This window comes from Oncorhynchus tshawytscha, linkage group LG15 (assembly GCF_018296145.1).
Source record: "Oncorhynchus tshawytscha isolate Ot180627B linkage group LG15, Otsh_v2.0, whole genome shotgun sequence".
NCBI lineage: Eukaryota > Metazoa > Chordata > Actinopteri > Salmoniformes > Salmonidae > Oncorhynchus > Oncorhynchus tshawytscha.
The window spans coordinates 35,529,812-35,542,789 of NC_056443.1; the positions used below are offsets into that span (position 1 = coordinate 35,529,812).

General features: G+C 41.5%; 1 protein-coding gene across 4 annotated transcripts in view; it reads right to left on the reverse strand.

The window, feature by feature from the left end:
• Positions 1–10,130, reverse strand: part of LOC112214851 (RNA-binding protein with multiple splicing) — a 56,781-nt gene extending 46,651 nt beyond the window's left edge. The window contains exon 1 of one of the 4 annotated variants that reach the window (XM_042298493.1): positions 9,703–10,130. In XM_042298493.1, the coding sequence (XP_042154427.1) occupies positions 9,703–9,762 (60 nt within the window). In that variant the 5' untranslated portion in view covers positions 9,763–10,130. The remainder of the gene's footprint in view (positions 1–9,702) is intronic. The other 3 variants (XM_042298492.1, XM_042298491.1, XM_042298490.1) reach the window with 3 other exon arrangements.
• Between the last annotated feature and the right edge of the window lie 2,848 nt (positions 10,131–12,978).

Below are 12,978 nucleotides of genomic sequence, written 5' to 3' on the forward strand. Positions count from 1 at the left end.
TGAAATGGAAAGATTTGTTTGTCACTGTTCTCTGTTATTGTCCGTCTTTATAGTTAAGAGAAACTGAAGGCCTTCTAAGTGTCAAACGACCCAAAATGGATGAATCCATCTAAGGCTGTTGTTAATCCTGCATGAGTCAGGGTGAAAACAAAAGGTCAAGTTCCCCATTCAAGATCAGAGGTCATAGCAAGGTTAGTGTTTGGGTCATGGGTTAACTGAGAGGTCAAATACACTAAAACCAAGAAAGGCATTTGAACCACCGATCACTGCCTCTCAAAGGTCTGTCAATGTTAAAGCAAGTGACTGAAGCCAGAACACGTTAAAACAAAATATATTTTTGTTTTATTAAACAAATGATTGAAGCCAGAAAACGTATAAACAAATGATTGAAAACAGAGCAAATAAAGAGCTGTCTTTAGGTGTTGTGTTCTCCTTGTTTTCCTCTCATTTAAACTGAACCCTGTCCTAAGCCTTTAGGTTTCTTCATTTCCTGTCAATCAACCGCCGTTCATCTTGAACCCAGAGACTGGGAGGGGGGAGGGTCTTACCACAGAGGGGCTGCGAGGGGTATTTTAACACGTCAACAGGAAGGATATTTTCACAGACTGTCAAGTAGATTGTCTGTTTTTGGGCTACATTTACATCTGCCTCAGTATGCTAAATAGCTATTTCCTCTCCCTATACACTTCCCCCTCTCTGTGGTAAGACCCTTCACCCTCTCTGTGGTAAGACCCGTCCCCTCTCTGTGGTAAGACCCGTCCCCTCTCTGTAGTAAGACCCTCCCCCTCTCTCTCCCCCTCTCTGTGGTAAGACCCTCCCCCTCTCTGTGATAAGACCCTCCCCCTCTCTGTGATAAGACCCTCCCCCCTCTCTGTGGTAAGACCGTCTCCATAGGCTGACTTAACAGCATTACAAAGACAATAATTAGAACTGGCTAATTGAGCCTTTCCCACGAATCCCTTTGTTACTGATCCCCCAACCTTGGTCTTTTTTGTTTTGAAGTCGGTAAAAGCATGAGTTAAACTGGACAGAAACTGAGTACAGTCACTTTTCTTTAAGCTTAAAACTTCCAGTTACAGAAGAAAATGACCCTTTAAAAATCAACTATTTCTAAAACAAACCAATTTAACCCCTGATGGTAAGGCATCCACTTAATCCAATGATGGAGAGCCTAACCCTGGTTGGCATGGCTGGCATGCTGGCTAAAGACTCATGGCTTTCAGCTGAGCAGTCAGTAGTCAGCAGTCAGTAGTCAGCAGTCAGTAGTCAGCAGTCAGTAGTCAGCAGTCAGCAGTCAGTAGTCAGCAGTCAGTAGTCAGTAGTCAGTAGTCAGCAGTCAGTAGTCAGCAGTCAGTAGTCATCTGTTAAATGCTGAGGGTCATCTCAGGGTCATCTGCTAAATGCTGAGAGTCATCTGTTAAACACTGAGGGTCATCTCAGGGTCATCTGCTAAATGCTGAGGGTCATCTGTTAAATGCTGAGGGTCATCTCAGGGTCATCTGCTAAATGCTGAGAGTCATCTGTTAAACACTGAGGGTCATCTCAGGGTCATCTGCTAAATGCTGAGGGTTATCTGTTAAATGCTGAGGGTCATCTCAGGGTCATCTGCTAAATGCTGAGGGTCATCTGTTAAATGCTGAGTGTCATCTCAGGGGCATCTGCATATGCTGAGAGTCATCTGTTAAACACTCAGGGTCATCTGCTAAACGCTGAGGGTCATCTGTTAAATGCTGAGGGTCATCTCAGGGTCATCTGCTAAATGCTGAGAGTCATCTGTTAAACGCTGAGGGTCATCTCAGGGTCATCTGTTAAATGCTGAGGGTCATCTCAGGGTCATCTCAGGGTCATGCTTTCAGATTATGATATACGCCAATAGAGAGCTGGCCTGCTGGGATATGGGGAGGGATGGGTTATAGAGAAAATGGAGAGAGAGGAAGGAGGGGAGTTGGATCGAGAGATAGAGAGAGACGAAGATGATGGTTGGTAGTTGAATGAGAGAGAGACTAAGGTGATGGTTGGTAGTTGAATGAGAGAGAGACTAAAGTGATGGTTGGTAGTTGAAAGAGAGAGCCTAAGATGATGTTTGGTAGTTGAATAAGAAAGAGACTAAAGTGATGGTTGGTAGTTGAATGAGAGAGAGACTAAGATGATGGTTGGCAGTTGAATGAGAGAGAGACTAAGATGATGGTTGGTAGTTGAATGAGAGAGAGACTAAAGTGATGGTTGGTAGTTGAGTGAGAGAGAGACTAAGATGATGGCTGGTAGTTGAATGAGAGAGATACTAAAGTGATGGTTGGTAGTTGAATGAGAGAGAGACTAAAGTGATGGTTGGTAGTTGAAAGAGAGAGCCTAAGATGATGGTTGGTAGTTGAATAAGAAAGAGACTAAAGTGATGGTTGGTAGTTGAATGAGAGAGAGACTAAGATGATGGTTGGTAGTTGAATGAGAAAGAGACTAAAGTGATGGTTGGTAGTTGAATGAGAGAGAGACTAAGATGATGGTTGGTAGTTGAATGAGAGAGAGACTAAGATGATGGTTGGTAGTTGAATGAGAGAGAGACTAAAGTGATGGTTGGTAGTTGAATGAGAGAGAGACTAAGATGATGGTTGGTAGTTGAATGAGAGAGAGACTAAGATGATGGTTGGTAGTTGAATGAGAGAGAGACTAAAGTGATGGTTGGTAGTTGAATGAGAGAGAGACTAAAGTGATGGTTGGTAGTTGAAAGAGAGAGCCTAAGATGATGGTTGGTAGTTGAATAAGAAAGAGACTAAAGTGATGGTTGGTAGTTGAATGAGAGAGAGACTAAGATGATGGTTGGTAGTTGAATGAGAAAGAGACTAAAGTGATGGTTGGTAGTTGAATGATGATGGTTGGTAGTTGAATGAGAGAGAGACTAAGATGATGGTTGGTAGTTGAATGAGAGAGAGACTAAGATGATGGTTGGTAGTTGAGTGATAGAGAGACTAAGATGATGGTTGGTAGTTGAATGAGAGAGAGACTAAGATGATGGTTGGCAGTTGAATGAGAGAGAGACTAAGATGATGGTTGGTAGTTGAATGAGAGAGAGACTAAAGTGATGGTTGGTAGTTGAGTGAGAGAGAGACTAAGATGATGGCTGGTAGTTGAATGAGAGAGATACTAAGGTGATGGTGGGTAGTTGAGTGAGAGAGAGACTAAGATGATGGTTGGTAGTTGAATGAGAGAGACTAAGATGATGGTTGGTAGTTGAATGAGAGAGATGCTAAGATGAAGGTTGATAGTTGAATGAGAGAGAGACTAAGGTGATGGTTGGTAGTTGAATGAGAGAGAGACTAAGATGATGGTTGGTAGTTGAATGAGAGAGAGACTAAGATGATGGTTGGTAGTTGAGTGATAGAGAGACTAAGATGATGGTTGGTAGTTGAATGAGAGAGATGCTAAGATGATGGTTGGCAGTTGAATGAGAGAGAGACTAAGATGATGGTTGGTAGTTGAATGAGAGAGAGACTAAAGTGATGGTTGGTAGTTGAGTGAGAGAGAGACTAAGATGATGGCTGGTAGTTGAATGAGTACTAAGGTGATGGTGGGTAGTTGAGTGAGAGAGAGACTAAGATGATGGTTGGTAGTTGAATGAGAGAGACTAAGATGATGGTTGGTAGTTGAATGAGAGAGATGCTAAGATGAGGTTGATAGTTGAATGAGAGAGAGACTAAGGTGATGGTTGGTAGTTGAATGAGAGAGAGACTAAGATGATTGTTGGTAGTTGAATGAGAGAGAGACTAAGATGATGGTTGGTAGTTGAATGAGAGAGATACTAAGATGATGGTTGATAGTTGAATGAGAGAGAGACTAAGATGATGGTTGGTAGTTGAATGAGAGAGAGACTAAGATGGTGGTTGGTGCCACTGAGTGTCATTATAATGCCAGGAGTTAGTGAGTGCATGAGTGAAAAAGGGATAGTGAGGGAGAGAAGGAGTGGGGGGGGTGTTAAGATAGATGCGGTTAATTATAGTATGTGAGTGAGAGAGACTAAGTGCAGGTGACAGAATAAGCACATAGACACAGCATGACAAAACAAACCAAACCGCCAGACATATTTCAGAAAGGCTGGCACGTCTTCCAACACTACTATCTGTCAATGATCACACAGCATCATAAGACATGAATGGACCTTAAGTCAGCAATGAGGGGTTTTATAAACCAAGATGATCAGTGTATTCACACAACGGGTGCTTCTTTTCTCCTTTCACTGGAGTATTCTCAAATGGTTTTGAAGACTTCTGTACAATTCTAAACACTTATTTTTTTTCTTTCTTCCTCCCAGCGTCACATTTCACAGTCGAACCAGCAGTTGTTGACACTAAGCCTTGTTGTGTTTTCAAATACCTCTTGTCACACAGCTGACAAATGTCCAAGATAAGATAACAATTCCCCTAGCGCTTTTATAAATAAACTCAACCCATCGGGTGGGGGGAAGGTAGTGTGTGTGTGTGTGTGTGTGTGTGTGTGTGTGTGTGTGTGTGTGTGTGTGTGCGCGCACCCTATCATAACCAGATTATGGCTCCAGTATCCCCCTCCTGATATGTTCCACGTCATAGTTTGTTAATGTATCTGTGTGCCCTTTTCACAAACAGAACCCCCCACCACCACCACCACTACCACACACACACACACACACACACACACACACACACACACACACACACACACACACACACACACACACACACACACACACACACAGGGGACATCGTGGCTTCACTCATCTTCACTCATCTTCCTCCTTCATCATTTTCCCGCTGCATAACTCCCTGCTAAGATGTCTCTGAAAAGGTCAACCTGGCCACATGACCTGCCATTTGAAGAGGACGTAGATAGCCCAAAACGGGCCTGCACAATTCAATTAGGCTTTAGGGAGGGATGGTTGCATCTGTTGGACTGTAGTTAAGTGCAAATCTCTGCCAAGCTCTTCAGGTTTATTGTAACTTCTTGACCAAACACAACAGATGTCCACATAAATCTATGGCTGGGCTCTGTTCTAACACGTAATCTCAGTGAGACTAACCTGTGTAAATAAAGGTTTAAATCAATAAATTAATAACAATAATATATTGATACAATTGTAATGGCTAAGATGAAATAGGAATCCGTCACTTGATAAGCCTCGTAATGAAGCCTTCAAAAGGCACAATGCAACATTAGCCTCAACAGTGAGTGAACACTTTGTTCCAAATGAAATGCTTGTTTTAAAGTGAGGTCAGATTGCCAGGTTGAAGATGAGATGAGTGTGGATGTATTGAGGAATGTGGAGATATGGAGATGTCACAGAGGGGTGGAGGAATGTGGAGATATGGAGATGTGGCAGAGGGATGGAGGTTGTGCAGGGGAGCATGAAGGTTAGAGGTGAAGGAGACATTTATCTAAAACTCCTACAGGAAATGTATGTAAATTCTTCCATTTCTTTGTTCTAGAGAAAGCATTGTCTCGCTTCACTTTTTTTCCCCCCACACTCTGCTATTCATTGTGTTTTGAGAGCGTCTTGAATGGTAACCAGGACTGCTGGTCAATCCTGACCTCATATAATCCACAGTTACAATAATAATTTATTTCACATTGCCTACAGCAATGATCACCAGTACTGGTGGTTGGGGAGTGCTACAGTACGGGGTTCTAGTCACGTACTGAAACACAAATTCAACTAATATATGAATCATTCAATAATGATTGTGTCATCAGCAGAATATTAACAGAATATCAACAGAAAATCAACAGAATATCAACAGAATGTTGACAGAATATCAACATAATATCAACAGGATGTTGACAGAATATCAACATAATATCAACAAAATGTTGGCAGAATATCAACAGAATGTTGAGAGAATATCAACAGAATATCAACAGAATATCAACAGTATGTTGAGAGAATATCAACAGAATGTTGACAGAATATCAACCGAATGTTGACAGAATATCAACAGAATGTTGAGAGAATATCAACAGAATATCAACAGAATGTTGAGAGAATATCAACAGAATATCAACAGAATGTTGAGAGAATATCAACAGAATATCAACAGAATGTTGAGAGAATATCAACAGAATATCAACAGAATGTTGAGAGAATATCAACAGAATATCAACAGAATGTTGAGAGAATATCAACAGAATATCAACAGAATGTTGAGAGAATATCAACAGAATATCAACAGAATGTTGAGAGAATATCAACAGAATATCAACAGAATGTTGGCAGAATATCAACAGAATGTTGAGAGAATATCAACAGAATGTTGAGAGAATATCAACAGAATGTTGGCAGAATATCAACAGAATGTTGACAGAATATCAACAGAATGTTGAGAGAATATCAACAGAATATCAACAAAATGTTGACAGAATATAATCCAGCACCAGTCAAGTCTCAAAGCGACACTAGTTTACAGTGAACACGGTGTGTGTGTGTGTAAGAACAATGAAGCAGGAGTATACTGCACTGAATTGCACAGGTGATTGCTACTTCAACTGTTTTTGAGGAAGATGCCAGAATTAGTAGTTGAACTTTGACGCTTTTACCATGATGACCTAGTGTTACTGTGTGGTGTTGTTGAACAATAAACTGACACCCTATATTACTTGTTTTTGACGAGAGGACAGTGTTTTCCCAGCAAACCAAAATTGGTTCTGTGAATGTTCCCAGATTGTAGGAAACGTGTAAAATCCGTATTTGAGCAACTTCCAAATGTAATGTGTCAGTCTAGGAATAAAATACCTCATACCTACACATACCGACTTTGCAAGCAGTGGTACCTATCCACCGGGCACACACTGGTTGAATCAATGAAATGACGTGGAAACAATGTGGAATAGATGTTACATTGACATCGGTGCCCAGTGGGAACTTATTTAGAGATTAGTGAACAAGCAGGAAAAGCTGCCAGTCATACACACTAGAAAGTATATTTCTTTGAAATTATTCAAATGTTTTTCAGCTCGAAGCAAAGTCTGTGTGTGTGTGTGTCTGTGTGTGTGTTTGTGTCTCTATTAGTTCATCTGTGTTTGAGTGTGTGGCCTGTATCTGTTAGAGCTGAGCGATTTAACCGAAATGTCACAAAAAAAACAACAACATTTAACCAGGAATTGACCGGCATCGGTTCAATCATTTATATTCCATTTCATTTTTTTTTCTGTGATGTCAATGCGCACATTGCACAGTGTCTCCAGTGATAAATCAAATCAAGCCCGAACTGTGCGATGTAGTAGGGAGTTGTAGTTTCAACAGGCCAATATTCTACATAGTTCAGCACAGAAAACGTGGTAATTAACTATAATGACCATAATCCATTGCATGCCTTCTTGTCCTTCTGTGTTCAATTATGCCTGCTATCTGAAAATACATTATCTAAATGATTGATAGTTGGTATTAAACAGTCATACAAGTATGCCTTATTTACTTTGAAGAACTACAAAAATAGTGATTTTGTCAGACTTCAGCTCTATGGAGATGAGATTACTTTTTTATTTAACCTTTACTTAACTAGGCAAGTCAGTTAAGATCAATTTCTTATTTACAATGAAGGCCTACACCGGGCCAACCCCGGACGCTGTGCGCCGCCCTATGGGACTCCCAATCACGACTAGGTGTGATACAGCCTGGATTTGAACCAAGGACTGTAAAGACACTTCTTGCACTGAGATGCAGTACCTTAGACCGCTGTGCCACTCAGGAGGCCCGAATGAAATAATAAAGTCATCAAATAAAACTAATGTAATAAACAACTGAAATATTTTATTAAAGTAAATGAATGTGAATAATGGTTAATAAGTGATCAGCAGTAATGTACAGTCACTAGCATCATGGGGACTTTTATTCATTGTTTTATTCTGTGTTGTTACAGAATTCAACCCACATAATACATAGTGCATTTAATGTTTTTAAAAAAAGAAGATCTCAACAAAAATAGAAAAACCCTGATTATTTTGAAAAAAAATCTAACTGAAACAGAAACAACCTTAAAAAGCAATAATCAAATCACTCTATTATCTGCGTGTTAGTGTGTGCACGCTTGCATGTGTGCTGGATTGTACAATGTTTTCTTCAAATGAGGAACAACCATTTACAAATATTAGGACATATATCATCATACAAAATACGAAGTGTCACTGTCTAACTAGAAGTCAATATACATAAGTAAATATTAGGCTTTGGGTGGTCTGGAAAGCTTCCAAACATCTCCATGGCCAAGCCCATTAAACTCTCCTGTGCTCTTTAATGTAGTCTGTATAAACTCTCGCTCCAAGCTTTGTTTTATATTGTACAAGTAGAAGGAGGCCTCAGCTGGAGCAGTGATCCACTATCTTACTTTTTGTGAGAACTTTCATGAGAGCAACGACATGAATTGGTTTTCCACAACCCCCCACAATTTTTTTTTTTTTTTTTTTAGAAGATGCAAAGTTAAAATACTTGGTGCTGGGTTCATTTAGAGTGTTATAAGGCCTTGGGTGCTGTTGTAATCATTGACGTGAAAAGAAGTCTTTAAAGTAGTCACTCCATAACATTTTCCCAGATTGACTTGAACTAAACTGTTAAATTTATGATGGGGGGGGGGGCAAAAAAAGGACCAAAGTGTCAATGACACGTGCTGTAGGTATGAAAGGTTTATAGTCGAACACTTACCTTCAGGACTTTATTGGAAAACTTTATTGGAACATTGCAGTAAACCAAAGAGAGAGACACAAGGACCATAATACCTTTCCTCTATGTCTTTGTCCTACCATATATGTGTGATGCAAACTGGATTGCACCCATAGCGGTCTAAACACAAGGTCCATATATCAGGTCGCATCAAGTTTCGACTGTTTTGCCTATTCAGACATATGTGACTAATACTTAGGCTGTAATGAAATTCTTTCAAGATAAATAACTAATTTAATCTGATATATGTTTCTTACATCACTTGGCTGGGTAGACTGCGGCATATTGCAATAACACATCTGTCATCTAGAAAGCCGTCATTTCACTGCCAAAATAAATGACTCCATGAAAATGATACCGCTACAAACATATTTAGATAGCAAGATATATTTAGGACATTTGATAGAATATTGCTAAACGGAGCTCATATTATTTTAAGAAAGAAGAAAACAACTGTCAAGTTAGTGAGATATAAATTTACCAGCGTACATTCACGTGTTTAGATTATGGATACCAGAGACAATGGCATTCAGAGATATAGTTCTGGATACTTTTCTGTGCTTATGCGGTATGGAGGCATATTGCCTGCATGTTGCAACAGCAGTGTTTGAAGATGATCTGAAGATCAGCTGACAGCCAATACGCTTACTTAGAAAGAACATGCCCACTCCTACACAAATTGTCCCTATCAAGTAAATCCTACATTACTCAATCTATCTCACATATTCATCAACAACATGATGTTGGACTTTTTTTTCCTTCAAAACTAATTCAGCAAAGTTTTAATTTGTGGTCAAAAGTTAACAGATGAGTGAGTATCACTAGTATTCATATCTCATTGTCTTCTGTCATTGAGAATAACCACAAGTGAAACATCATGAACGAATAGGTTTACACATGAATCACACGTGAATCAACTATTTGAATGTTCTTATGTATCAAATAACTAATTTAAAAAAAATCCCCTTAGAATGAAGATGCGCTAGTCAGACAACGTGACAAACCGAAAGGATATTAGACGGTCATACCTCCTCTTCATGACTGGTGAATTCATTCGATTCGTTCTCTTTCTCAGTATTGTTATTCATTCTGAGACAGTTATCTCTTTATCTTGGACCGCCTTTTGTTTGGTTCTATCCTTCTCCGGAGAAAACAGAAGAACAAGCCGTGTGCCGACCGCTGTCCTGTGTAAGCTATTGTACCTCTAGCTTTTTCCTAGTTTCCCGGCATTAATAAAATAAGTCAATGTTAAAAGTCAACTGACAGATAAACTGATAAATATTGAAATGGTTCTGGATATAGATCTAGATAACCCGTTAACACGACGACATATTCCTCATTAGAATGCAATATTCCTAGGAAATCTTTCCAGAACCACTGCGCGCCCCGAGGAGTGAGATGAAAATAACTATTCATTTAACTGCACTACGGCAAGGCAGACCTTGACGAGGAAAGTTCTCCCATCTCCTTCAAAGAGGGAGGGGGGGCTGGGATGGGGCGTGGGATAGGGAGTGTGATGCGCCGTTTCTCCGAGCTTATGAATGTTTTATAAGGTGTCATACTAGGAAGGCAACAAAGGAACACTTATTTGAGCCTCCTGCGCAATCTACGCGTTTATCGAACGTTTTAGATTCTCACGCGTGTTCCAGGTGACCCAACATGTTTTCGAAACGAGGAGACAGCTAAGCTATTCACGTGCTTTTAACAAAAACATAACAATAACACGTTCACGGCAGTATTTCATTATTATGTATTGCACAGAAGCCTATCAGTAAAGGTAGCCCAACTGACATTCGCTTTGGCCTGTTACATGGTTTTGTATATCATTTGATACTTTTATTCAGTATGCAGTGAGTATTGTTAGTTCACGTGGTGGACTGCTTCAAGCTCATATATTCTAACATGTATAGACATAGGATTAAACATTAACCCACTCAAATTGCACACGTCATAGACTTCTGTCAATTATACACGTAGGAACTCGAGATTCACATATTTAACTAGCTGTGTTTTGCAAACTTGGAGAAATGCACACACATGAGAACAAACTCTCATACACACACATAAGCACACACATAACACACACATACACACACACACACACACACACACACACACACACACACACACACACACACACACACACACACACACACACACACACACACACACACACACACACACACGAGTACTAGGGGTTGAACAATAGTCCAAAGACAGTAAGACACCAAAACAAATGGAAATAGGTAAAATAATTAAAGCTGGAAGCAGCAATGCCGGGGTTCAAGCTGTAGGCCCACTGTGCCACCATCAGAACAAATTGGACACATCATCATCGGATGATCTACTTCTGTACTCCTTACCACACTTGCCAAATATCAGAACTCAACACTCGAGTTCATACAATAATAAGCCAATGAGCTTGCGCGAATGTTTTTTCCTGTCCATCAGGGCCACCGTGAGGCCAAACTGAATCATACTTGACAGGTTAGCTAGACTCACATTGCTGAGCATGTGTGCCAAACTCCATGACTGAGTGAAACAGATCAAGAGATATAAATATGTGCCCGTTATAGCGCCACCATGTGGTGGATCTGATTGTTCTTGCATATGTTGAAACCTTGACAGTGTTTGGAAACCGTGTATCAAGTTTTGTTTCAATATGAATAACCGTCTGATTTACATCCGTTTATGTGCCAGACCATGCCGACACAAATGTTTATTGGTCAATATTTATTGGCCATGTTGTTTGAGATGTTAGTGTAACAGTATAACTTTAGACCGTTCCCTCGCCCATACCCGGGCGCAAACCAGGGACCCTCTGCACACATCAACAACAGTCACCCACGAAGCATCATTAACCATCGCTCCACAAAAGCCACGGCCCTTGCGAGAAAGTGACATCACTGATTGAAACGCTATTTAGCGCGCACCGCTAACTAAGCTAGCCGTTTCACATCCGTTACATTAGCCTGGAAAACGTTATTTGTGAGAGCCATAGATGCCATGTATCAAGTTTTGTGCAGACCGGTCATTTGGTGCCAGAGGAGGAAGAGGAAGAAGAGAACCGTTACACCAGAGGAGTAGCATTTGAAGTGTTCTTCATGAAATTCAAAATGGGGGAAAATCCGTAACGTCAGACCTTAAGGGTCATTGAGACAAATGTGTTCCTTGTGAGGAGAGGGACAAAGGAACCAAATATCAGGACTGTCACACAGGGTGAGGGGCGTGACCTTTCAAAGTTTGCATTTTCAATCTGTTGTTATAGTGCCACCATGTTTATTTTATATTTAACTAGCCAAGGCAGTTAAGAACAAATTCTTATTTACAATGACGGCTGTTCTATTCGGCGCACGTGACACATAAACTTTGATTTGATTTGTGCTGGGGACAATAAAACGCCACTCTAAAATGTGTAGTTTTGTCACACAACACAATGCCACAGATGTCTCAAGTTTTGAGGGAGCATGCAATTAGCATGCTGGCTGCAGGAATGTCCACCAGAGCAGTTGCCAGAGATTCAATGTTAATTTCTCTTCCGTAAGCTACGAACAACAAACACAACTGCGTTTTTTCGACGGCAGTTTTAATGCACAAAAATACTGTGACGAGTTCCTGAGGCCCAATGTTTCTCCCTAATTTCGTGATTGTGATCTTGTCTCATCGTTGCATCTACACAACAGGCTTGGGAGAGGCAAAGGTTGAGTCATGCACCCTCCGAAACGTGACCAGCCAAGCTGCGCTTCTTAACACCCGCCCTCTTAACCCAGAAGCCAGCTGCACCAATGTGTCGGAGGAAACACCGTTCCACTGACGACCGAAGTCAGGCTGCAGGCGACCGGCCCGCCACAAGGAGTCACTAGAGTGCGATGAGCCAAGTAAAGCCCCCACGGCCAAACCCTCCCCTTACCTGGACGACGCTGGGCCAAACCGTCCCCTAACCTGGACAACGCTGGGCCAAACCCTCCCCTAACCTGGACGACGCTGGGCCAAACCCTCCCCTAACCTGGACGACGCTGGGCCAAACGTGCCTTAGGCCGCTGCGCCACTCGGGAGGCCGAGGCCCATTTTTTAAAGCCCCTGAGTGCACGTGTGGTTTCAGGCAAAAGTTATCTCAAGGGCCTCCCGGGTGGCGCAGTGGTTAAGGGCGCTGTACTGCAGCGCCAGCTGTGCCATCAGAGTCCCTGGGTTCGCGCCCAGGCTCTGTCGTAACCGCCCTAGTGTCGCCCGGGTTAGGGAGGGCCTGGTCGGTAGGGGTGTCCTTGTCTCATCGTGCACCAGTGACTCCTGTGGTGGGCTGGGCG